Source organism: Lepidochelys kempii, chromosome 5 (assembly GCF_965140265.1).
Source record: "Lepidochelys kempii isolate rLepKem1 chromosome 5, rLepKem1.hap2, whole genome shotgun sequence".
Lineage (NCBI taxonomy): Eukaryota > Metazoa > Chordata > Testudines > Cheloniidae > Lepidochelys > Lepidochelys kempii.
Window position 1 is genome coordinate 120,755,289 of NC_133260.1, and position 27,165 is coordinate 120,782,453.

The following is a 27,165-nucleotide window of genomic DNA, read 5'->3' on the forward strand; positions in this document are numbered from 1 at the left end:
AGTTAGGCAGTCAACTAGCCCTGTGTGCATGGAAGCCCCCATTTCCTGTCTCTTTTAGAATTTTGCATAGTGCTGATGATGACTATAGTATATGAGGCCTAAATGTTTCAGTATGGTTAGTGATCATCAGTTTTTGGGTGCTCAACATGAGACACCTGAAAGGGTTTCCAGGCAGCTGGTGCTCAGTGCTTTCTAAAAATCAGGCCCCTTTAAGGCATCTCAACTTGAGCACCCAAAAATTCAGGCACCTAGTATCACAAGTCACTTTTGAAAATTTAGGCCTGGGCACTTTTGCAATGTACACGTACAGTCTCAATGACTGTGCACTCAAAGGCACGTGTGCAATAGCCTGCACCCTTTTTGTGCATGGATCATGGTCACAGACCATTTCTGTGCGGCCCTTTGTGGCTGGACCACATATTTGCGACTTAGCCTTTTCAAAAGCATTTGACGAGCATGAGAGGCATTTTTAAAACTTTTTCAATTAATTGAGGCTGAAATCCTCACCCCCACTCCAGCCTCTTTACACCAGGTAAAAGGGCCGAAGCAGCATCAAAGGGCCCCAAAAGTCCTGATTCTGGGCATGGGAGGGATGCTCGCGACATAGGCACTGCAGAGACAGCCATGAGGCTGCCTTTTAAGGGTCCCTTACTAAGCCCTGGCATAGGTGGGTTGCTGGGAGCCAGGCCACAAGATACAATACTGTGGAGATTCCAGGCAGCAGCACGGCCCATAGGGCAGTGCCAGGAGGTTTTAAATAGGTCCCCGGGGCTGTCTAAGTTATATTGGAGGGCCCAGAAAGCCCGGCTTCTGGACAGTGCAAAGGAACTTAAACCCACCTTAAAGCCTTCCTTCATCCTACAAGTTCTGAGCCACACCTCTTGAAGGTGAGCACAGAATCCTACCATGTTTCTTTTTATTACCTGCAAGGCTGCCACTTCATTTAGTCTGTAGTTACCATAGCGCTAGCCCTATGGCAGAATTCATCATTTTGCTACCACAAAGGCACAAAAACCCCACAACTCCAGGAAGAACAGTGTATGAACTCAATCTCCGTTCTGATAAGATCCAGGGCTATCCGTTCCAGTCTCAAGCTAAGACTTACATTGAATATTAATTCAACACTGCCAAATACGTCACTTCAGAAGGTCACAATCTCTGGACAATCCCATAACATTCAAAAGAGTCCCTGATGCACCAGAATCTGTATCCTTTATCCCCATCTTCATGCAGAGAGAGGTGGGAGCTCCTTTTGCAGGAAGGATCATGTTCTGTGGTGTTAAGGAGAGATGCTGAGCTAGAAAGAAGTTTTACACATTTTGATCTATAGCATTCCACGTATTTCCAAGCAAAACAGGGAAGGAAAGTAGAGAGGAAAGGGGGAAAAAAAACAAGGAGAAACTGAGGGTGGAACAAAGGGAGAGGAAGAGAAAAAGTGCAAGGAGAGAGTGGCAAAGCAAGGTGGCCGTGCCAGAACAGATCATTTTCCAGCATTCAGGGGCAAAGGAGTTCATTTTTATGGGTCTATGCTCTGAATGTGATGTAGCACAGAAAGAACAATAGTTAGATCTTCCCTAGATGAGCCCCGGTCTGTTACAATGCTGCTTCTGAGAAACTCCACAAAGCACTCTGTCTATGTTCAGTCCCTTACCGTCGGAGGGGAATGTCATTCAATTTGAACAGCGTGCCAAAAGGCATTAGGCAAATAAGTGTTTGCCATGCAGATCAGCTGTTATTAAGACGTTTGAATGGCATTAGTCACAGAGCACTTTGAAACTGCATGTTGGGTGCTGTATTGTTTATGGTATTGTCAAAAAAAAATTTCGGCTGCCCAAGATTTTAGTCCGCAATCAAAAGCAGTGCCACATTTTTTAATGCCTGTACAATAGACTTATTTGTGGTATACCATCCTTTCCCTCTTTATGTACTAGAGAAGGAACTGTGCCAGAACCCTGTAAAATAGACCCCAGAACTTTGGAGACATTCCAGTCTGGATCTAGATCTAAATGAATGGAAGTCTCAGGCCCATCTCTAATATGTAAGGCATATTTAACAGAATTCTACTCTGTATGGTATTGAGCCCTCAGAGAAGAATGTTTTTATCTAATTGGTGCTTGAAGCTTCTTTACATTAGCTCATAAAGTTACAGGGCATGTTTGATCTCACACCAGCTTTAATACTGATGTGTTACTCCTGATTTACACCAAGCTAAGTGAGATTAAAACACATAGCTCCCGTGCTTTATTATTGAAGAAAATGTAAACTGTCCTAAACTTAATGGGGCAGATTCTGCCAGTCTTATGTGGAGTGAGAATAGCCCTGTTGATTTCAGTGGGACTCCTTGCAGAGTAAAGGACTGCTCAGTGTAAGTAAGGGTGGCCGAGTCTAGCTCTAAATATTTTTGTTACTTCCAGGTACTCACTTAGTTTTTGATGAGCTAGCTAAATTTTCAATTCATTTACACAGGGGTAACTCCGCTGAAGTCAGTGGAATTCTTCCAGATTCACACTCATGGCAAGGTGATCAGAATTTGACCCAAAAGCCCAGCTTCCTGCCTGGATGGGAAAACCCCAAGCTTCCAAGCACTGGGAATGAATGTGATTTGTATAAACACCAATACTTCCTGGAAGAGCATATCTAAAGAAAGCATGACCAAATACAACCTGCTCATATGGACTTTTATATGCATCTGCAAGCTAGGCACTTAACTGAAGCTATGCTCAGACAGAAACAGTTATTCGTTCCTCCCCAAAAGAAGAGGCTTTTCAGAACAGCAGAACACTCAAGCGCATTCTCTCTAAAATATACAATGGCCTGATAGAACATTGTATGAGAGAGATAATGATCCTCTTCACAAAAGGAGACGAATAAGCAAAGGGCAATAAAAGCACACCATAAAGACTGTGCAGCATCTCCCAGGCAGGATAAATCACCTGGGAGCTTGGTACATGGTGAAAATCCTTTAAAGACACAAGGACAGCCTATGGAAATGAAATAATAAACGGACATCTTTTGCCGGAAAGAAGGTGTGTAACTAAGCAGTACAATAACTGTGAACCCATCTGATAAAGAACCAGGAATTTCCTCTAAAGCTTGGTGAAAGGGGATACCCGTTTCTACCGGAACAAAAAGAAAGGGTCTATTAGGAGTTAGAAATATTTTATCTTTACAGTCAAACATTTATCTGTTTGCCAGTTAAAATTGTTCTTATTTTTCTCATTAACAATCAATTTAACATTTTGTATTCCCTTTGGCTTGAGCTCCACCAACCTCTAAACCATGTATATTTTATAGGGTACAAATATTTATGTCATCTGAGTGCAAAGGACCTGGAAATCTATTCATCTTGATAATCTGTCTACAATTATAGGGACACCCAATAACCATAGTATCTAGAGTGAAAAGACAATTTGCACAACTACTGAGTCACATTTTAAAATCACTCAACTTAATTCAGTCCAGGATTTTAAAGCGTGCAGCAAACACCGAAACACAAGCAATGAGCCCCAAAATACACCCCTCTAAAAATAATAAGACTCAGAATACACCAAAACCCAAAATACACTATAAAAGGTTATTTTAAAAGTTCCATGCAGTTTGAAAGATTTTAATGGGATTGTCCATTTTAAATATGAGAAATATTTTTGAACCCAGTAGACTCTTTCAAACTGGTGGAACTTTTTTAAGGGTGTTCACTGCATCATTATTATTATTTTAAAGGTATAACCAGGTGTCACAAATATAAAGGGAAGGGTAACCACCTTTCTGTATACAGTGCTATAAAATCCCTCCTGGCCAGAGGCAAGACCCTTTCACCTGTAAAGGGTTAAGAAGCTAAGATAACCTTGCTGGCACCTGACCAAAATGACTAATGAGGAAACAAGATACTTTCAAATCTGGAGGGGTGGGGGGAGCAAAGGGTTCGCCTGTCTGTGTGATGCTTTTGCCGGGAACAGATCAGAAATGTAGCCTTATACCTGTTAGTTAGTTAGTAAGTAATCTAGCTAGAAATGTATTCGATTTCCTTTTGTTTAATGGCTGGTAAAATAAGCTGTGCTGAATGGAATGTATATTCCTGCTTTTGTGTCTTTTTGTAACTTAAGGTTTTGCCTAGAGGGATTCTCTATGTTTTGAATCTGATTACCCTGTAAGGTATTTACCATCCTGATTTTACAGAGGTGATTCTTTTATCTTTCCTGTAATTAAAATTCTTCTTTTAAGAATCTAATTGGTTTTTCATTGTTCTTAAGTCCAAGGGTTTGGGTCTGTGTTCACCTGTACAAATTGGTGAGGATTCTTATCAAGCCTTCCCCAGGAAAAGGGGTGTAGGGCTTGGGGGGATATTTTGGGGGAAAACATCTCCAAGTAGGCTCTTTCCCTGGTCTTTGTGTAAGACGCTTGGTGGTGGCAGCATACGATTCAAGGATAAGGCAAAGTTTGTACCTTGAGGAAGTTTTTAACCTAAGCTGGTAAAAATAAGCTTAGGGGGCCTTTCATGTAGGTCCCCACATCTGTACCCTTGAGTTCAGAGTGGGGAAGGAACCTTGACACCAGGGGTAGTTTAATTTAAGCAATACAAGTGACTACTTGAGATTTCATAATTGTAGGAAGTCTGTGGTCCAACACTGACTTGGGAACTCAGTAACACCCCTGATTTCTCCTTCTGAAACCAAAAGAAGAGAAAACTTCCTGGCAACTTGCAGGCTCTCAGAAAAACAATAAATCATACAGAGTCGACTAAAACTACTTAAACAATGCAGACTGGCTGGACTTTTTCCAGTAATATGAGCTGTAAATAGTGCTAGGCACAAGCAGCAACATCAACAATGACCAGTGAGCAAGGAGTGAGGGAAGGAAAGCATATGACTTCTGAGTACGGCCTGTGCATCTGAAATACTTCCTGGTCATCATTACACAGCAGTTTTTTCCAAAGTCACTGAGCTTTTAGCAGTCACTGAGAGCCATGAGCTATGTAAGGGAACGTAGGCCCGCCCTCAGCATGTTGCTGTGACTAATGCTGCATACAAGCATCTCTCGCTGTTTGATCAAAAGTTGCTTTAATGCCAAAAATTCCACTACCTACTGCCCTCTCTTTTTCGCCCAGGTGACACAAAAGAGGCCCACTTTAATTCCAGAGAAACAAACACGTATAGGAAATATTTCCATCCACGTAATCATTTTTTATTTTCCATAATTAAAAAAAGAAAAACACCCTTTTATTTCTTAACAGCTGTTTTCAATTTCCCCAAAGACAAAATGCATTTGCACTATTACACTAAGCATCTTCACCCAGACCTCAGGGTTCTTTTTTGCTTTATTGCTGCAAGCGCACGCCAAAGCACATCACCACAATTTTTAATTTGTACATTTTGAATGTATGTGTTTTGTATTTCTCTAATTCTTTTTTTAGCTGTAGGTTTCTGGTATATTGTGTTTTCATTTATATAGATAAATATGAATACATAAAAACTGCCTTCCTCAGAAGATTTTACTTGAAAAACTGTGCGTCTTTCAACCAAAATATTCCAGGTGAAAACCAAAACTGTTCAGTATTTGAATTTTCTACCAACAAATTGAAATTTCCTGCGAAATCCTTGCTTTTTTTTATTATTATTATTATTTAATATACGAGTTTTAGTGCCCTTTGTGGATTTGGAGGCTTTCATCTCACTGGCCGTGATTCGGTTTTCAACACATCTCACACATTTTATTCCATTACCCCATTTAATACTTGCCCCTAGGCATCCCTATTATTTCGGGGGAGGGGGACGTGCCTGCGCCCAGGTTACCAATCGCAAGAGCAGCCTAGGGCATTGTGACCTGGTGTGCGGAGTTCCAGGGCCACTCAGATTTGGCCCTGCCGCCCCGCTGTCACAAGAGAGGGGCGGCTAGGCCAAATCTGAGCTACTGGCTCTGTGACCCCACCTCACCCTGCCAGGAGGGGGGAACTGGGGCAGGAGCAGCCACTGTGGGGTGAGGGCAGGCCACGCTCACTCTCCTGCCCCCACTCCCGTGGGGCCTCCCCGCTGCAATTTTTTTGGAAGAGTGGGGGCCTCGCTTGCAGATTTGGCCCCGCCCAAGGCAGGGAGTTGGCTGGCTTCGGCGCTGCCCTGTGTCGCTCCCAGGCCGAGGCAGGAGACCTCTCTCCTTTGGGGCCTGGGGGGGTGACACCTGCTCTGCGGGGGAGCCAGTGTCCGCAGCCGCCCTCCCGCTGCGGGACGGGAGGCGCGGTGTGGGGGATTCCTCAGGAGGATCCCCCCGCCTCAGCCGCCTGACAGCTCAGCGGAGACCCGCCGCCCAGCGAGCGGGGGGGGGAGGGGGAGGGGTGGCTAACCCGCGCCACTCGGCGCGCGCCCAGCTGAGGGGGAGGGAACGGACACCGGCGAACACGAGCTCCGCCGCGTCAGCCGTTCGCACACAACCGCCTCCTCTGGGAAAAGGAGGGGCGGGGCGCGAACCGCGCGTGCGCACTGAGGCCGGGGGGGGGTTGGCCTCTATATAAGCAGGAGGGCGGCCATACCATCCCACAGCCGCCAGCGGGCCAAGTCTCAGTGAAGCAGCGTCTCGTGAGCGCTAAGCCAAGCGGCAAAGATGGTGAAGATCGTGGAGAACCTGGTGAGCGGCTGTTAGTGGCGGGGCGCCCTTCGCCAGTGTCTCGGGGGCGGGCAGGGCTGAGCCGCTGGGGGCTCGGGGCTGTTCCGTGCTCGCGGGAACGCGCGCGGGCGCAGCCCCGCCTCGTGCCCGCGCCCTAAGGGGTGAGTGGCCCCTGCCGCTGAGGGGGGGGGCCGGGGCGGTTCTTCTTCTCTCCCCCCCCCCTTTCCTCTGGGGCGGCGGTGTCCTCGGGGCCTGGGCCGCGTTGCGCGGCCGCCCCCGCCGCATTGCTGCGGGTAGCAGGGACTCTGCGCCAGGCCTTGGGGAGCTGCTCGCCTGAGGAGCCTCTGGCTGAGCCGGCGGCCGGTCTGCGCGGGGGCGGGGATCCATTACCCCCCCCCCCGCTCCGGTGGGCGCCCCTGTCACGTGGGTGTGGAATCCCCTCCGCCCCTCCCCTCCCCGGTTACTGGCCGTTCGAGTGGTCTCCTTGCATGGCGCGGCTGCTCCTAGCTGCCAGTCAGTCGCGTTGGCCGGAGCGGCTGCAGGGTGAACGGTAGGCCCCTGCGGTTCGGGTTGGCGCTGTCGGCGCACCGTCCAAGTGGGCGCTGCATGAAGTTCATTACAAACCAGTTCAGCAGACACTGATGTCGGGCACGCCCTGCGCTGTGGAAGTATAGATCCTGACTTGCCACTGGCAGGGGTAGCGTTTGGGTGGCCTTGATGAGGTCAAGGCACTAGTATTTTGTCAAAACAAAAAGGAGGACTTGTGGCACCTTAGAGACTAACCAATTTATTTGAGCATAAGCTTTCGTGAGCTACAGCATCCGATGAAGTGAGCTGTAGCTCACGAAAGCTTATGCTCAAATAAATTGGTTAGTCTCTAAGGTGCCACAAGTCCTCCTTTTCTTTTTGCGAATACAGACTAGAACGGCTGTTACTCTGAAATCTCTCCTTACAATGTGTGTGATGATCAAGGTGGGCCATTTCCAGCACAAAACCAGGGTTTAACAAGAACGTCTGAGCAAGGGAGGGGGGGGTAGTAGGTTACCTTGCATAATGATTTAGCCACTCCCAGTCACTATTCAAGCCTAAGTTAACTGTATCCAATTTGCAAATGAATTCCAATTCAGCAGTCTCTCGCTGCAGTCTGGATTTGAAGTTTTTCTGTTGTAATATCACAACTTTCATGTCTGTCATAGCATGACCAGAGAGCTTGAAGTGTTCTCTGACTGGTTTATGAATGTTATAATTCTTGACATCTGATTTGTGTCCATTTATTCTTTTACGTAGAGACTGTCCAGTTTGACTAATGTACATGGCAGAGGGGCATTGCTGGCACATGATGGCATATATCACGTTGGTAGATGTGCAGGTGAACGAGCCTCTGATAGTGTGGCTGATGTTATTAGGCCCTGTGACGGTGTCCCCTGAATAGATATGTGGGCACAGTTGGCAACAGGCTTTGTTGCAAGGATAGGTTCCTGGGTTAGTGGTTCTATTGTGTGGTATGTGGTTGCTGGTGAGTATTCGCTTCAGGTTGGGGGGCTGTCTGTAGGCAAGGACTGGCCTGTCTCCCAAGATTTGTGAGTGTTGGGTCGTCCTTCAGGATAGGTTGTAGATCCTTGATAATGCGTTGGAGGGGTTTTAGTTGGGGGCTGAAGGTGACGGCTAGTGGCGTTCTGTTATTTTCTTTGTTAAGCCTGTCCTGTAGTAGGTGACTTCTGGGAACTCTTCTGGCTCTATCAATCTGTTTTTTCACTTCCGCAGGTGGGTATTGTAGTTGTAAGAATGCTTGATAGAGATCTTGTAGGTGTTTGCCTTTGTCTTAGGGGTTGGAGCAAATGCGGTTGTATCGCAGAGCTTGGCTGTAGACGATGGATTGTGTGGTGTGCTCAGGGTGAAAGCTGGAGGCATGTAGGTAGGAATAGCGGTCAGTAGGTTTCCAGTATAGGGTGGTGGTTGTGTGACCATCGTTTATTAGCACTGTAGTGTCCAGGAAGTGGATCTCTTGTGTGGACTGAACCAGGCTGAGGTTGATGGTGGGATGGAAATTGTTGAAATCATGGTGGAATTCCTCAAGAGCTTCTTTTCCATGGGTCCAGATGATGTCATCAATATAGCGCAGGTAGAGTAGGGGCGTTAGGGGACGAGAGCTGAGGAAGCATTGTTCTAAGTCAGCCATAAAAATGTTGACATAGTGTGGGGCCATGCAGGTACCCATAGCAGTGCTGCTGATTTGAAGGTATATTTTGCCTACACTGTAAAGGTGACTCTGATGAAGACAAGTTTGGTGTCATCTGTTGATGAGCTTGGCTGCTAGTGTAACAATTATAGGAAGCATGCAGATTCCCTTCTTGGGGGGGGGGGGGGGGGGAACATTAGGTCAAGAATGGTTTGTGTTCATCTGTGCAAGTAGTTTACCCAGTACTTTGTGAAGTGGAATAAAAGGGGGACCCAGTGTTGACAATAAACCACGTCACTTTACTAGTGGACTTAAGTACTTTGCTTGTCACAACACCTAGCCATGTGTAGGCAAAGCTGCTGTGATTGTGTCCTCTTAGTTTAAAACTTAAGCTGTTAAATAAAAATTATTCTGGTATTGAATTGGGTCCTAGTTTCTTCATGTAACCGAAAACTGGGTTTCCCAAGGTAGTCTTCAGTATAAAACTGAAGCAGATCATACCCACTGGTCCCACCCTAGTGAATTCCATTGGCTTTATGGATGCAGTGAAGTAGAGAACATGACTAAATGTCTGAATCGCATGTCGGGGTAGTTATTGGTGGCCAGGTAGGTTAATGTGGTCTCTGAACCAGTATTTTAGTGCTGTTGCCTTATAGCTTCCCAGGTTATCTAAAGTGTAATGCTGGTTCCTTCAAAAACTGAATTGGTTTCTTTGATCCTTTAACTTCCAAGAATTGTTAAAATGGCACATCTTGTACATGGCCACAAATAGTCAAAATAAATGAGTTTTATATTATACAATTTAATTATAATTATTAGTGTCACTGTATTTCTAAGGACTACACATTCATGTGACATGGCTACCTTGAAATCCAGGCTGTAGCAACACAACTAAATCCAATTTGTACAGATGACCGTCTCTGCATTCTACAATACAGCAAATTGCATAGCAGAATTTACTTGTGGATAATGTTCAGCCAACAGTAAAATGGTACATGTTCTGTTCGTCTCTCAGTTTTATCTGTAGCATACAAGTTGGGCTGCTTTTGTCACCCATCTGGCTAAATTTCTGAATGATAACATACCGAAGGAATGCAGCAGTCTTTTAAAATACGTTAAAGTGGCTTGATCTAGAGCTAAGCAAACCTAGTGAGCTTTTAATTGCATTCATTTAAATGTTGTGTGGGATTGTACCCTTTGAGTCTTGTGCTCAAATTTAAGCCAGATGGTTTAAGTGAAATTCAGGTAACACCTCAGTCTTGGTACAAAATATAAATCTGCTTCCCAGAGTCCTTGGAGTGGTGTTGGCTCAAAACTAGCCCACTTTCACAAATGTAGATGGTGTTTCAGGTTTTACTAGAGGAGTCTCACAGCTCTAGCTATATCTGCTGCACATGTAAGCTGCTTAAATAGAGTGGTTCCATCCTTTGCTGAACTTATAGAAGACTTGGCTGTTGGTGCAGGAACATGAAGAAAATTGTTTTCCTGGTGGAGTCTAAATGATTGTGCAGTTTTTAACAAACAAAAGGTAGGGTTTGATAGTTATGGGCATAAGTCACCTGCTTAGCATCAAAACCTACTGCTTTGGTGGTATTTAAGGGTAAAAGTTCTAAAATGTAGGATGGAAGAACTGGACAGACTTGACTGACTGCAGTTAAAATGGCATTTTCAGAAACAGTTGACTGGAAACAAATGTTTGTATATAAGGAGAAGCTGTGTGTTTCTATCTGATTAGAATGATAACTAGTCTAATAAGAGACCCTCATGCATCAAACATACCAGAACACCAGCAGTCAGAAGCACCTGCCTCACTAGTTAGAGCAAGTATTTGATTAGAGCTCAGTACACTCTCTTTCCTTCACTCTTGCCTTACTTGCATGCCCAGTTTCTTTTTAATGCAAACTTAAAAAAAAAAAAATCTAGACTCGAGTAGTATTTCTTTTGTTTGGCTTTGGGCCAGCTAGTACAACAAATGTGCTTCTGCAACTTGGTGGGTAATTCCTACATGAGAACTTTTTCTATTGCTGAAAAAGTAATAAGGTTACTGTAATAGCTTTTGGGTTGGAGTGGGAGACCTTGTTTTGGACTCATGCTAGTGTATTAAAAATTCACTGATTCTAAAGAAAGTCTTGGTATGCAACACTGGCCATTAGGATTGAGCCACCAGAATATCCAGTCTGGAAACGGAATATGAACTTCAAAAACAAGATTAGAGCACACTTGCAAAAATAAAACTTGGTGTTGAATCTCTTCTCTCTACAGGAAGAATTTAAGTCTGAATTGAAATCTGCTGGTGATAAGCTTGTAGTTGTTGACTTCTCAGCCAAATGGTGTGGACCATGCAACATTATCAAGCCTTTTTATCATGTAAGTAACAATTCCAAACTCAATACTCTGCTAGTTTTTGCAGCTGAGACTTGACTAGTGCAAGGATATCTTATTATAAAACTAGGTCACTATAGATGTCTGAACTGTCTTATGTTAGTTGATACTCATGGGGGAAGACTTGCAAGAAAACATCATTTGTGATCTATGTGTGACTAACCAAAACAATGATATTTCTAATATTGTCCAAACAATTCTTCACCACTCTCTTTAAAGCATTCTCACTCCAAAAGAGTGAAATGCTCTTCACCACTTATTGTGGGGATCATAACAAACTGACAAGGTCAAGAAAATTGAAATAAAATCATAGTCTCTGGTGCCATAAAAGACAGCCTTGTCAAATGATTTTGAAGTCTAAATCTCAAATGTCATTCTAACAATCAAAATGACAGAATAGGCTGAAATGATATTAACACTTATGACCCAAACTAGAAAAGTGAAGAACTGTAACCCTGCATGCTAACTCTGAATAGCCATCAGTGAAAACTAGAAATCATGATTCATTAGTGTAAAATGTGGCTGTAAACTATTACAAATGTGTAGCTGGGAAATTGTACTAATTTCCTGGTACAGTAGATCCTCAGTTATGAACACTTCCAGAATGGAGGTTGTTCGTAATCTGACCAAAACATTATGGTGGTTCTTTTAAAAGTTTAAAACAGAACATTTACTTAATACAGCTTTGAAACTTTACTCTGCAGAAGAAAAATGCTGCTTTCCCTTTTTTAGTAGTTTAACACCGTACAGTACTATTTGCTTTTTGTGTCTGCTGCTGCCTGATAGCATACTTCTGGTTCCAAATGAGGTGTGTGCTTGACTGGTCAGTTTGTAACTGAGGTTTTAGTGTATCTGCTTATTTTATCAAGAGTAAACCTTTTTGATGAATGAACATACTTCACCTGTGACTCTCCAAAGTCTCAGCTCTATTAAAACTTTGTTCTAATTCTCTTGAGGAATTGAGTCAAACTTTCACAAATCATCAGTTTTCTTCAGTCAAAAGAGACATTACAATCTTTAAAGCTAGTAAAAAGGAATACATGTTTGAGATTCATTTCAAGGAAGAGAGTGCATGTATCACTCTAAATCTTACTCTTCAGCTGACTTGCAACTTGCTTAATGGTTTTAAAACTTAATTATTATGGCTTAGGCACATGCAAATATAGTCCTAGAGACACATCTGTCACACGACTTTGTGGTTGCCCTAATTTCCTAATAAAAGATCTCAGTAAAAAGCATTTGAAACTAAAATGTACTGCTAAAAATCTTAATGACTTCTATGGTACATGTCAGTGAACTCTTGATGCTCCAGCTAGTGACATCATTGCTCTATAGCAAATGAAACTTTTACTTTTTAGTAAAAGATACTAACTGGCAAGATTTGTTTTTCCCCAAATGAGGCTCTTATAGAAGACTATCCTAGAGCGCTCTTAAACAAGGTTTATGTGAAATAAACTGCAATTTTAACAATTTTTTTTGTTTTAAAACTTTAGAGTCTTTGTGAGAGGTTCCCAGACATAGTGTTTCTTGAGGTTGATGTGGATGATGCTCAGGTAAGGTCCTCAAATAAACAGTATTACTTGTTGGTGCACTGTGGCAGAATTGGCAGTAAAGGTTAACTTTGCCATGCAATCTAATACTGGGAAACTTGTCTCCTAAAACTTGAGGTGGACTTTGCTCTCAAAATGGGTCAGTCCCTGCAACAGTAGTTACCTAGAGCAAGAAACTAGGGATTAATTGTTATTTCTAAAGGGGGTATTTTAGTCCCCCTGTTGGAGAAATGTTGAATTACTATCTTTCTTTAATTCATAGCAAACACTAATTGACAAGAGATCGGTCTGATTGCTAAAGTGATCTTGATCCTGTACTCCTTGCATATCCAAAGCTCCTGTTGTCCTCTGTGTATGTGAATAACAAACTTGATAAACATTCAAACTAGACTAAAATATCAATTTTAAAGTCTCAATGTTAATAGGGAGATTTCTCTAATATTTGGAATCAAGCCATATTAAAGTGTAAACTTGAGTTTGTTTTCAGTTCTTCTAATGAAGCTGAGATCCTTTCAGGAGACTTCTTATGTTCTTAAAAGCTCATGTTTCAGCTGGCTATCTATAACAGTCAGTTAGGGATTCTCTTGCACTGTTACACCCCCATCTGTTGTATTCTGGATTTTTAATATCCTTCCTCTGAAGCATTGGGGTGACCATTGCTACAGATAGGACATTAGATGGTGAGGGACAGGGATCTGAGGTGGTATCACTGTGCAGTCTCTGGTGCCTGGCTAGCTGGTTGTTGCTCACATGCTTCGGGTGTAACTGATTGCCATGTGTGGAGTTGGGAAGGAATTTTTCACCTGGTCAAATTAGTGGTGACCTTGATGGGATGGGAGGGGAAGGGGGTTGTCTTCCTTTGCAGCATGTGGATGCAGGTCAGTTGCCAGAACTACCTGGGTATATTGCCCAGTCACTGCCATGCCATTGTGGGGGCCTTGGGCACAGGGGCACCTTGATCCTTGCTTTTGTTGCTTGTGGCATGTAAGTCTAGTCTCCTGTGGGTTGTAATACTTTGGTCAAATTTCAGTTGTTGGGTGTAGTGTGCAGGGGATGGCCTACAACATACAGGAGGTCAGACAAGGTGATCTGATAACTGCTCAGAGCTTCCCCTTGGCCCTTATATAAGTGATACATTTGTTGCCTTCTGAAGTACTTACGCTGTAGGCTTGTCTGTGTATTGGCAGTATTGCTAGCTTGCCCGCAGATCTCGTTTAGAACCGGCGGTGCTCTTGCACTCAGCTCCCATAGTTTCCTAATATTATAGAGGGGAAAACTACCTACTTATGTATTTACCGTCACAGTAGGAGCACAGGACGACATCTTGAATAGCATAGGCCCTGCTCTCTGCAGGGGGTGTAGCTGATCTAAATTTCACTCCCCCCCCCCCTTCCCCTTCTCCCCCAATCTTTCAGTTAGATAACCTAAACAACCTTTGATTAGATATCTGATCTATTACAGCTGATGCCTCTCACCTGAAGCTATTCTGTGCTAGTGATAAACTCTTCTTGAGTGGTAATAAACAGCAGGAATGCTACTCATTGCTTAAAAGTACTTGTCCTTTCGTAATGAATGATAAATACTTCTAATTGGAATATCTTCATGAGCCTTTCTGATACAGGTTCAGAACAGGTGGAAGTAACATCAGACTGCAAACCTGGCTGACTAGTAGAGGCTTGTTTAACAAACTCATTAGGCAGACATTCAGCTGTAAAATTACCTTATAAATAAGGCATGATATCGAAGAAAGTTGGCTTTCTCTAGTATTAGACTACTCCTGCGGAAAGTAGTACATCTTGTTTCTGTCTAAACAAATCCAGCAAAGAGGATGAAACCACTGCTAGTTGTAAATCCAAAACAGGAAGACTATAGTATATCCACATAATAACTGACTGGTCTTAAACTGACCAGAGTAGCAAATAATTACTTGGTTTCCTTTCATTTTCTGTAATCTGTTAACTAACCAGAAATTAGATTTGTATGTTTAATTTGCCAAGCTAAAATTGCAGTGAAACTTTTTTTTTTTTTTTAGGACATTGCTTCAGAGTGTTCAGTCAAGTGCATGCCAACATTCCAATTTTACAAGCAGGGCAAAAAGGTAGGTTTTCAACTTTCTTAGTGAAAGTGTATAGGGGTGGGGCGGGGAGGATATTGGATGCTGAAACAGTAAATATGAATTAAAACTACATGTATGGGGTCAGAAAAAACATGCTAATGAGATTTAACTCAGAGCTGCTGGAAGTTTATTCTAGGGGAAGAATAGGACACTGGGGCAAGTGACCAACACAATAGTTAGCCAAATCCTGACTCTGTCTCTGGAGAAGTGGCACCTTGTGAAGATCTCGCATAGCTTGCGTCTCAATTTACCTCCTGAGCAATATAGTTCACTTACACTCTCTCACTTAGAGCACACTTGGCTTTAGAGTAGCCTCAGAAACAAGGAAGTTCATATTGGCACCCGAAGAGCAGGATAATGCCTAGCCTACAGCAATAGGTCACTAATGTTAGAAACTACTTCTGAATGATCTAACTGCATGTAGCAAGTTCTGGCAACACTCTAGGTTTGTATTCCATGTAAATCCTAATGTGAAGTTATGATCCAGACTTTGAGCCTCTCTCTTCAGAACCTAATATGTCTGAAACCTGCTTTATGCACCTACCCCAGGTGAAGGCCATCTGGACTTAATTTTAATTACTATTCCTATCTTTTTGGACCCATCATAACTAAATTTGTAACTTTTTCAAAAAACAAGCAAACTAATCTATATAGATGTGTTTATTCAGCTATATAGAAAGGCTAAAGTAACATTCAATACTTCTGCACAATAACAAAATTGTAATTTCTGTCAATTATGTCAGAGCTGGATGCTTAAGTCTAAACTCCAGGTGCTATAATAAAGAGAACTTGGGCAAGACTTCTCATGCTTTCTCTCAACCTAGAGGTGAGCTTCTGGTTGGAATATCTGATTTAGTAACCTCATCTGGCTGGCTGTTCTCCAAAAGCACTTAGTTATGAAATAATTGGATGGATGGCTGTGCTCTGATACAAAACAGGTCCTTCATACTGACTGACATCTTCATTGTGGGCGAGTGTATAACCAGACTTGCAGGCACATTGCTCAAATTTCCTTCATTTTAGGAAGGGCCTTCCGGGGGTGGGGGCTGCGGCTTTTAAAAACTAAATTTGCCCATCAGAAAATATGCCTCAAATGTTAGGTAGATTGAGTAGGTGGTTACTATGTCCAGTGTAGACAAGACTCTTATCTTCTAGAATCTCTAGTAACTTTGTCTTTAAAACTAAATATCCTTTTTGTTGCTGAGTTTGTTCCTTGTTCTCCAGCTGAGTTAGATTTGTGAACATGTTTTCAAAGTGTTACTTATCTAAAGTTAATTCATCTGGATGTGAAGTGGTGTCAACCCCTTAGTGCAGTAGGTGAAAAGACATGGTTTTGCATCCAGAGTCTAACTGAATAGTTTGACTTCTTGTGGATAATATGCAAGATTTTGGTAAGAAAGTTTAATTCTATAAAACTTAATATTTTGAAAGCCAAGATTAGCCTGGGATGTGTAGCTGGTTCATATGAAATCTGTAAAACTGAGTAAGACTGGAGAACAATATATTAGGGTCTGACCCAAAGTGTGTGAAATACTTTGGGATACAGAGCTGCAGAATACAAAATCTGGAAAGCAAAACAATACTTCAAACCTCCAATGCTGGCCACCTATTATAGTATGGCACTAAAATTGCCAATATCTTTCCAAGGATTATAAAACTGTTTGGGCTAAAATCACTGTTTTTAAATGGCTATACTTAAAACTAATTCTTGTTACAGGTGCATGAATTCTCTGGAGCAAACAAAGAGACGCTGGAAGAAAGTATTACCAAGCTACGCTGATTGAACACTGTGAACAGTTAATGTTGACTGTTTACATATAGCCTGTAACTTTTTCTACTTATGGAAACTAATCAAGGTAGCTAAATATGTATCCAAAAATTGTCACTTCAGACTGTAAATGAGTACAATAAAATGTAAATTCTTCACTTACAGAGACTGCTGTCCAGTGTGTGAAACTAGGCAGCTTGCATAATATATAGCTGTATTGCTTCTGGGGATGGATGGCTAGGTGGTAATGTGGTGGTCTACTGGATCAAATGCTAGATATTAAGTTATTCCCCCCTCAATCCCTCTGAAGTACTCCCCTAAAACTAGATGGCTATTCTCACTAGTATTGACCTGCTTTGTACAGCAGGAGATCGCTAATTTCCAGCAGTCTGTCCTCTTTGAACAAAGTTCTCAGTGCAAATAGTTCACCATAACCCATCTTAATACAAAAAGCATGTTTTTGCAGTAATAGCTGATTTGTACCATGTAATGTAGCCATCTTATTCTGCTCAGGTTTGGAGGTGCCAGCACACTATGTTGTCATGCTAATGTCTGATGAGAGGTACCAAAACTATAGTTTGAATGGCGTTAGAAGAACATTCCTAGGATTCCATATTCAAGATGCCTTGCTTGCCTGGCTCAGAAGTAATATAGTGAGAACTATTTTCTGCTAAAACTTGAAATGAGGGTGGGGAAGAGGGGTCCAAACAACCTTAGCAAGGTTGGTATGTGTTATCTGCTGTCAATTGGTTTCATTGTCTAGATGACTTCAGGTTGAAGCTTTTTTCAATTTCTAAGTCCACAGAAAGCTCTTTGGTGCTGTTTGTCACAAGATCCAGCGTCCGGTATATTCCCCACCGGTAACCAGTCCCCTGGGAGTGCCCAAGGACCCACACCATTCCAAAGGGTCAGGCCCCTGCTCTCTATGACTGGGTGAGGTCTTGAGGCACTAGCAATACCTGTCTGTCTTTAGTTCCCTGTGACAAATCTAGACAGACTTGTACAGTACAAGGCTCCTGCAGCCCTTTAGGGCACAATGCACTGAGTATTTGCATCTGCCTTCCAGAGTTAAGTGTTGATAAAGTCTTTGGGGTTTGCCTTGTTTCTTTGATTCTCGGTGAAACCAACCCATATCAACTAAGTTCTTTAATGACCCATTGACACCAACACCTCATGTCTCTCACTCCAAGAGCAGTGTTTACCTTTTGCTCCTCTTGAGTAGCAATCAAAAGCACAAAGGGAAAGTGAGGCAGACACAAGCTTCATAAATTACAAACGATTCCTGCTGTCACACTGTTGAACTCAGCTGACTAGAACTGGGAACTTAGTGTGACATCTTGTGCATTAATTCATCACATAGCAACCTTATAATAAGTTGGTGGCTAGGAGGTTTTATTGCATGGATCATCAAACTTAATAGTTTAGTACTGCATTCCCTAGCACAAATCAGCATAGGTAGAATTTACAGATCAAGTTTAAAAAAAAAATTGCAAAACCTGTCAAGGCTGACCTATTATAGGAAGATATTCTTTTTTTTAGAAGATGTGTCCTGGTCTCCCATTCTTCTTCAGCAAGAAGGCAGAGCTGTATTTGTGGGAGTGGGCCAGGGCTTGCTTTCAGCCAGAATTACTTGCTATCTCTTCATCAAGAGCAGTGGAGCTGCAGGCTGTAATTCTCATTGACTATCAAAGTTGTGCTTGAGTCTTTTTTCCTAGATAACTCTTAAGCTCTCAAGCCTGTGTTCCTTGGCAATAGGTGAGTCAACTGCCCTAACCTTCAGGCTCTTTGTGAAGTTAAGATAGTTGTAGTGCACTGACAACTGGAAGGCTAAAGATGTATTCTTTATACCACATGATAGTTAAGAATCTAGCAGGGATGTTTGCTATTGCCTTAGTGTCAGGCATAGGACACTTCAGGTTTTTTCTTTATAAGATGTTGACTTTGGACTCCATTGGGCTTCCTGGAGCCCATGCAGAACCTAATCTGTCTTGGCAACAGGGGCTGTTGCCTAATTTTAAGGTGCATTAGCTGCTGTAGCACTTAATACATTCAGTATTCATTTATCTGTGATAGCCAGTAGAGCTAATATAATAAGCCCCCACTTGGATGATGTGAGCATGCTGTGTGAACCTTTTTAGTTGCCAGGTAAAAGGCATCAGGCAGTCTGTTTACACCTTATTCATCATTTTTAGGGGCTCTGACCTCCCTGTTGTCTCCATAAAGTTTGCTGTTTCTATGTGCACCTGCAGATGGGGAGCTCTGATGTTATTCAAGGTACTTACTACTACAAGCTCTCCATCTTAGGCTATATTCAATATCTTTGAGTTGAGCACTTTTGTCTATCTGGACCTCACTTACTCTTCCACAACACAAGAGATAGTCTTAGGCACTCAGCTCACAGGAGGTAAAGGCATGTGACCACTAAGTTCCTGCAGAATTTCCTAGATGTGGATATATACTTGTCCTAGTGAATATGAAGAGCTGTTTGAGTTTAAAATAAGGAGTTGTTCTCAAATTGATATGGTGGGTATGGTCTAAGGGAAGGGGGTTGTATGTAAAACAGATGGGAAAAGGTTCAGGTTAAATGACAAAGTTGGCAGATGTCAGGCTTTCCCAAATTAATCTGGAATTCATAGCTGATCAGTCAGGTTATTTATGCACAAAAACAAAGTCAAATATTGCCACTCCATGTAGTCAGTTTATTGTCAAGATAAGAACAATTTTGTTAATCTTATTGATAAACACTAGTTGAATATTTGACCATTTAATGGGTGATCTTTCTTTGCATGACAATACAGTATTAGAACAGCTCTAAACTACTTCATCAGATTACTCCTGGGCTATATGTTGCTGTGACTCTGACAAGCATGTTATTAGCTACAGAATAAAATCTACATTTTAAGGGGATCTAGTACAAATCTAGTTAAATAACTGTAGCGCAGAGTATTTAAAAGATTGCAGTTGACTTCTGCTCTCTGCATGGACCTTAGTTCACATCAGGCTGTCAAGCAGCTCAGTTAAGGTTACCTGCATTTTAAAAAAGTCAGATCCTCAGTATAAAGCCATATAGCAGCACTGAAAGTTTACCTGGCTGGCAATTTTCAAAATACCCATAAATTAGTAGAGTAGTGCATTCTTATAAGCCTCAATCACATTTATCAATGAGGACTGATAAAAGCTGTGATAAAGTGGATTAATTGCATAACTGCAGGAGCAACAATTTGTTGTAGCATTGTATTTGAAGAAGCCAATTGGAGACTTGTCTAATTTGAACATAATTTTTAATGGGCTAAAGTATTTAGTGAATTATGGCTGAACATTTGGTGACAAGATAGACAAGCTATTTATTGGTATGGCTTTCCTCATGGAACAAACCACATGCCCTTTACACTTTTACTACTGCTTTTCCAAGGTTTTCTCCCTTTAACATTCCCATGAAAGCTGCTGGCATTTTTTCAAATCCTTCAGTAACATGTTCTTCACACTTAATTTTCCCCTGTGGAAAGAGAAACAATTTTTACTCAACTTTTACTGTGCAGGTGGTCTAAACTGTAGCTAGATCCATTCAACTCATAATTCCTAGCAGCTGATGTGAACTGTGGTAGCTCTGAAGTCAATGGAGTTGTACCTGTTTACATCAGCTAAAGAGCTCACCTTTTGAATAAACAGTAATGTCTGTAGTGAAGTTTTTGGTTTATTTTAGTGACCTCACCATTAAATACTGATCAGCAAAAGTGATTTAAACATGGTTGCTGCTTTTGGTGGCCCACCTACCATTGTTCCTCTGACTGATGCCAAATTCCCTAAGGATCAGTTACTTCTGCAGAGACTAGCTGCAATAGGTCTAACAGAACTCAGTCTTCAGGTGTGGAGCATTAGAACTCCAGAAACAAGATTTCTCTTCCTCCCCTAGTAAGTGCAGTATTGCCAACATCAAGTGTTCAAAAGCTGTAATAGGCCCCACAACAACTTTATGGTTCTTTGATGCTTAGTGTTGTCTTTAGGGCTCATTTTCAAGCTTTTCTGCAACCAAACTGAGGTGGTTTAAAAAAAAATTCACAAAAATTGGCCATGCTGTTAGTGGAGGGGGAAGGAATAGAGCAAGTACTTCAGATATTTGCCAGGTGGCAAAAAAGGCAAAGTAGTTGGACTAGTTTTGAAGTGGGTCTTAAGAGACTTGCACTTATGTTTAGGGATATCCCTGGCCCCCTTCTCACTCATCAGTTAACTGACCTTACAGTAGAGATGAGCTGAGTTTGGTACGTTGCCCCTTCATTTTTGGCCAAGCATAGTTTTGACTGCTGCATGCACTCTTCCTCTTCTGTATTGTGTTCAGCATGGTTTGACTCTGCCTCTCCCCCTACACACAACCCCTGCTTGAGGGACATGTTGGGTATGGAAGAGCAGTGTATGACAGCAGACTTGACTCTTGTTAGTGTAGTCTTTTGTAAAGAAGGAAATAGCAGCATAAGTTCAGACTAGTCTGAGAAACTGTCCATTTCTTACCTCAACAACCCATCTTAACAGTATCTTCAGGGCCTCCTCACGCTTGTGATTCCACCGAGAGACAAGAAATCCTTCCATGCAAAGCTCATTGAAGATCATTGGAATCTGAACATAAGGTCCTGTTGGAAATGGTAATAGACAAAAGAGCAGTAATATTACTTGGTTTAAAACCAAACCAATCTGCAGTAAGGAGAAGCTGAGATGCTGGTAAAGCCAAGTTAGTCAGTGTGTCATCAGCCCCAGGCTGCACTTCTTGACCAGATTGGGCCCTGCACAAAATTGTGATACTGGTGGTGCAGACCACCCCTCCCCATAGGCCAGTGGTTAGAGCACTGACCAAGGAACCTGGAATGTCAGACATTTAATTTTTTTTATTCTCTCCTTACCCCTCCCCCCCAGTTCCCATTGATTTCAATTGAGTTGACAGTACTTAATATCAATACAAATCCCACCATAAAAGTAAAACCATCTAAAGCCCTAGGGAAAGAACTTTTCTATCTAGATAGCTGAACTATGTAATCAGCTTTGCTAGAGAAATAGCATGTATCAGGCTGTTTTACCATTGCTGTTTAATTTAGAACATTAAGTAAATACCACCCTAAAGATAAAGTTGGAATTCTTGAAACAACCCAGCTCATCATTCTCTACTGCCCTCTAGTGGTGTGCAAGAGTGACTCAGTCTCATTTAAATCCCATACTAACTGTCACCAGGTCTGTTACAGTGAGTTCTCTGGTTGTACTCTGCAAGGGATTCCTTTCTTGCTGCTGCTATTTTAGGTGAGAGGTCCAGTCACTGCTTTTGCTGAAAATTAGTAATTTGCACTTCTTGGACAGTTATTTCTATGGTGGTTGCCCATCACTACTCTCTTCCCCATTCCTGTTAAACCAATGTTCATTTCCCCCACATCATCTTGGTAGATAAATCTCATTGTCCTATTGTCCATCTGGAACTATTTAATGTTAAATATCAAAGATCAGTTATTATTGAAGTGAGGAGTTCTCCCATTTGAGGGATATCTCCATCCCTTGCCATATTCATTCCTATTTACTCAGATGCAGCTTTTGACTACAATGAGCCTTGCTGTTTCTGTGAAGCTTTACCATTCCATGGTGGGAAAGGGCCATGAACTAAGTTTGTTCTGTTTTAATTCTGGGCAAATACATCTTTTTTTTTTTTTTGAGGCACAGAATACAAGATTGATTAACTTTGTCCTAAAAATACAGCATGGGGGATGAATTTGCTTGACAAAAATATATATTTTAATTGAGGGTTTGTTTCACATTGAAGCAACATAAAAGCCATTAAAAGAATTCAAAGAGGAAAGTTTTATTTTTTTCACCATAAAAACTGACCAAAAGCCTCATACCTTTCTGGGGCACTGTGTCATTGTATCCAGAGATGGCTCCGCACACAGCAATCCGGCCAAATTTCTTCATTTGATTCAGAACAATACTTGAAAACTCTCCACCCACCTAAAGTAGTCAGAACATAGATAAAGTGACATAAAACCTATATTGATCATTGGGGGCTGAACTTGTAAATGTTTAAGCATGTACATAACTTTCATGTGAGTTATCCCATTGAGCAGTGCAGATCTAATGAGGGGTTAGTTGCTAGAGTGAAGTTACTCATAAGCTTAAGTGCTTGTAAGAGCAGGCCCTTATTTGGAAGTGTTTGACTCAGAAGCACTGCTCTGCGCCCATCTCTGCTATATGTTATTTCACAGTTCTAGAATATCAAGACTGAGGGTCAGGGTCCTATGGGCATGCAGTTTCCTATTTAGATAGCATTTTAAAAATACATAAGAGGACATAGTACCTGCCCTGAAATGTTCATCTAAATTAGATGAAGGACCAGGAAGAGATTGAATTTGAGAGCAGCAAGATGAACACCTTGGATCTAATTTAATATCAACCTGGAAAGGTGAGTGAGGTTAAACAGAGGCATGGTATGAGAAAGGAGGTGGATGGTTAGCAGGTGAAGTCTAACTAGAAGCAGAGTTTTTTAGGAAGGGTGTGTGTGGGGGGGAAAGCAGCTGATCTAGGGCAAATGTGAAAAGGGGAGTGGACAAGAGGAAGGCTTTGCTGGCAGAGTGCAGGTACAAAGGGACTTAGAAGACTAAGTGCTAAGAGGTAAACTGGGCAGGATCTTGAAAGTAGCACCAAAATACCAAGCAAGAATTTCTGCTGACAGTATTATATTTACAGTATATCCCATTAGGACTCCAGCACTGGAATGATCAGATCTTCCAAATGGCCTGCCTGGTGCAGGAGTGCTAATTATTTAAACCATTAGACAAACGGTAGTAAGCTACTGTTCCACAGCTTTCTCAAAGGAGTCTGTGCAAGAAGTATTTTGTAACATCCTCTCCTCAGCTTGACAAAGCTTCACTGGCATCATGCTTTTTCCATTTGCTTGGCAAAATATTGAATATTTTTCTGTGTGTTTCTAAGTGGAGATGTTTTCATTTGTGCACCAGCTGTGCTGATGTCAGCCCGCTTCTGGGAAAAGGCTGTAAATCCTGCTCCATAGCCAAGCTATTTCCAGAGGTCATGCCCTGAGCATTTTAGGGGAGTATTAACACTGTGTTTCTTTCATCCTTACCACCCTCCCCGCATATGGTCTCAGCTGTTGACTTTCATTCAAACAATATGTCCATAGGGCGGCTACTTTCCAAATGCTCACCCAACATCTGCAGGGCACCAGAGACACTGTTGACTGGGATTTAAAGGTATGGTGTGAGATCATGTCAGATGGGAGCCTAGGCTTTACCTTAACCAGTTTGGATCTACGAAAGAACAACTTGCCTTGACTAGAGCTTTTGAAAGTATTATTACACCGAGCGAAATCAATCTAGCTCATGCAGTCTAACACGCCTAATTGAGGCAAAGGCTGAATAGCTAGAATCTGCTAGAACTGAAACATGGTTGATGTAGTCATGGTACTGATGGCTATTTTCCCAACCTGCCACCCAAGATGTGTGTCCAGGGCTCTGTCACCCCTAGATGGACAGGTCCTCCACTGCTGAAAGTCAGTGGAGTGCCACCAAATGGAATGCATCTACACCAATTTACCATCTAGCTCAGGATGACTAAGTGTCTTCCATGATGAAGCCACACCTTATTATGAATAAGGGCATATGCTTGTCAAGAAAACCTATGAAGATAAAAGGTTTTTTTTTAAATCTGTAATTGACATTTGGGGACTTTTCCATGTTGCTGGAAGGGAGGGGCAGGGGATGCATTGTGATGGTAACCATTTTCCCTGAAAACGTTGAGGGCTGCCAAATCGGGGCAGGAGGGACCATTAAGTGAGCAAGAACACTTATCGGAGCCAATGGTTTGTCAGGGATTTCTTGACTGCTTTGATCTTTCTGGGGAAAAAAAGTCAGAGCCGCTCACTGGCTTAAGAATTGCTGTGTTGTGCTGCTTTTCCCACTGCCTTTGCAGAGGCTGAAGGGAGAAAGCTGTGGTGGTGAAGAGTCATGCTGGCCTTCCTGAGCCAGCGGGCAGGTGAAGGAGTTGTTTTAAACTATTAGTTATGCTTTTAGTTTTATACAGTTTCTATAGTAATACTAGGAGCATTTTGATTATAATGAGCCAGCATGTCTATTTTGCTTTTTTAAATTCATTGTAGCTTGTCCTATTATTTTATGCTAGTGCTACATATTAGATCATTGTGCTAGGTACCGTACAGACAGGGAGACCGTCCCTGCCCCCAAAACCTTACAATCTAAACGGAGCCAAAGAGCAGAATAAAAGAAGTGCTGTTATCCCCATTGTATAGCTGGAGAACTGAGGCACAAAGAGATCAAGTAATTTGCCCATTGTCACACCTAGATCTAAACCTAGATCTACCAAGTCACAGTCAAGTGGCTTAAATACATGACCATCCTTCCACTGTCCGAACCCCTCAGACCTGCCGCTGACACGCAACCTTAGATTAATTTTACATATAGCCAAAGTACAACTTTCCTCTCCCTATCCCCAAACAGTGAAAGCAAGAACAATTGTGCAAATCAACTCCCTGTTTCAGCGTTATTCCTCCTTTCCAATGCTCCTGAACTGGAACTTCAGAATTTCATGAAAACACAGGCCAGCAGTTTTTGCTAGCAACTAGGAATTTGAAAGGGAAAACTGAAACAGCGTGAGCCCTGACCTTCTCTAATGGGGCTATTTCTCACAGGATGAGGCCACAACATTCCAAGTGCACATGCACGTCAGAAAGATGTGGACTTTTGCAACAAGCTGCACTCTTGCCAATCCTAGTTTGAACTCACGTTATCAAAGTAGCAGTCGTAGCCAGCGGGTGAGGCCTTTCTCAGTGCTTCTTCCAAGGATCCTACAGCCTTATAGTTAAAGGCTTCATCAAAGCCAATCTGTTTCAGATAAGCAACCTTTTTATCTGAGCCTGCGCAGCCAACCACTTTACAACCCTGGAGGAACAGAAAATACATCTTAACTCACAGGTGGTTTCAGCATAAAATACAAGATACAAATGAGATGCTACATGCCACCAGACAGTAGAGCCTGCAACTCACCTTTTCCTTCCCCTGCACAGCTTTGGAATGCTGCAGGTTCCCTACATCCCCAGCTCCCACTGCCTTGAGTTGCCCTGTGAAAGCTGATCTCCCCTACTTCTCTTTGCCCTGCACAGAAAGTAGCCATCAGGCAACATGGGACTTTGAACTGCTACACTAATGTATTTTATAGATGTTCCGTTAGCCTCTGTGCTTTAGCTACAGGGATCTTAAAAAGGAAGATTGTCATTTTCAAGGATCCATCACTGAATGGGTTAAATTTATGACATATGACAAGCCACATTTCAGACCATTTCTCTTTGTGTTAACGACAGAGAAAAATGTTTCTAGAAGTGTGTACACTCTTCCCTTTTCCCCCCAACATTTTAATCTCCTGTAAGGCAGGGGTTCTCAAACTTTTTCTTTCTGAGTGCCACCACCCCTCCCCCACCCCAGCCCATGCTATAAAAACTCCAGGGCCCACCTGTGCCACAACTGTTTTTCTGCATATAAAAGCCAGGGCCAGTGTTATGGGTTAGCAAGCAGGGCAATTGCTCAGGGCCCCATAACACAGGCCCCCACAAAACTAAGTTTTTTAGGCTTTGGCTTCAGCCCCAGGGGGCAGGGCCCCAAGCTTCAGCCCTGCATGGTGGGGCTATGGCTTTCTGCCCTGGGCAATGAGTCTAATACTGGCCCTGGTTGGCTGCCCCCTATAACTTGCTTGTGGCCTTCCCAGGGGACCCCAGGCCACTGATTGAGAACTACTGCTGTAAGGTACATATATTGTATGTTGTTGACAGGTGAAGACTGGCTTGTGGTGTAGTGACAATGGAGTGATCCTCTACAGCTAAACACACGCTATGGGGTAGGGGCCAACTGCCAACTCAGGGGCAGCTAGGGCCACTGACCAGGAATGCACGTGCTGTATCACTGGCTCCGGAGAGTGCTGGTTGCAAGGTTTGCAGCAGCTGAATGATAAGTGCAGGCAGGAGTTGGTCATGGCATATTTTATTTATTCCCTGGGGCAAGTCCGCTCTAAGAGACACTGTCCCCCTTCCTCCTAAGCATGCAAATCCCTCCACTCCTCTCCTTAGTCTTTGGTGTTCATATGAACAATTCAAGCCACTCACTCCGATTTTAGCAATCTGCCCCACCACTGAACCCACAGCGCCAGCTGCTGCAGTAACCAGCACCGTGTCTCCTGCTCTTATCTTGCAGATCTCAAATAGGCCGAAGTATGCAGTGAGGCTGAAAGAGGAAGGAAATGATCAGTGGAGATTGGTGGAGACATTACAAACACAAAGTCGGGTCATGCTTCATGTAGCTTCCCAGGGGAGGGGATATCTCATCCCATTACAGATTCTTTTTCCTCATTCTATATGAAGTACTAGAAATTATTTATAATGTGTACAAAATCCATTCAAGCTATTTGAATGTGGAAAGCTACACATCTTGCCCATTTTTAAAATAAATGTTAAGAAGCTTCTGTTCTGCACAGATCACAAATAGCAAGCTGAAAGCTTTCCATGGGGCTTGTCCTTCTACAAATA

The 27,165-nt window shown here is 42.6% G+C and overlaps 2 protein-coding genes and 1 long non-coding RNA gene across 4 annotated transcripts in view; 2 read left to right on the plus strand and 1 right to left on the minus strand.

Annotated features, from left to right (window-relative positions):
• Positions 1 to 6,478: 6,478 nt before the first annotated feature.
• Positions 6,479 to 16,751, plus strand: TXN (thioredoxin). The gene is made up of 5 exons (XM_073345618.1): positions 6,479 to 6,615; positions 11,036 to 11,140; positions 12,649 to 12,708; positions 14,738 to 14,803; positions 16,539 to 16,751. The coding sequence occupies exons 1-5, from the start codon at positions 6,592 to 6,594 to the stop codon at positions 16,599 to 16,601; spliced, it is 318 nt and encodes a 105-aa protein (XP_073201719.1). The 5' UTR covers positions 6,479 to 6,591; the 3' UTR covers positions 16,602 to 16,751.
• On the plus strand, positions 6,641 to 10,964 carry LOC140911792 (uncharacterized). The gene is made up of 2 exons (XR_012159125.1): positions 6,641 to 7,144; positions 9,611 to 10,964. It is a non-coding gene; the product is annotated as an uncharacterized lncRNA (long non-coding RNA).
• Positions 16,752 to 19,267: 2,516 nt separating the features above from the next.
• PTGR1 (prostaglandin reductase 1) overlaps positions 19,268 to 27,165 on the minus strand; it is a 29,588-nt gene continuing 21,690 nt past the window's right edge. For both annotated transcript variants that reach the window (XM_073345616.1, XM_073345617.1), the window contains exons 7-11: positions 26,746 to 26,863; positions 25,376 to 25,531; positions 22,463 to 22,568; positions 21,096 to 21,214; positions 19,268 to 20,085 (exon numbers count right to left, since the gene is read on the minus strand). In XM_073345616.1, the coding sequence (XP_073201717.1) occupies positions 19,975 to 20,085; positions 21,096 to 21,214; positions 22,463 to 22,568; positions 25,376 to 25,531; positions 26,746 to 26,863 (610 nt within the window). In that variant the 3' untranslated portion in view covers positions 19,268 to 19,974. The remainder of the gene's footprint in view (positions 20,086 to 21,095; positions 21,215 to 22,462; positions 22,569 to 25,375; positions 25,532 to 26,745; positions 26,864 to 27,165) is intronic.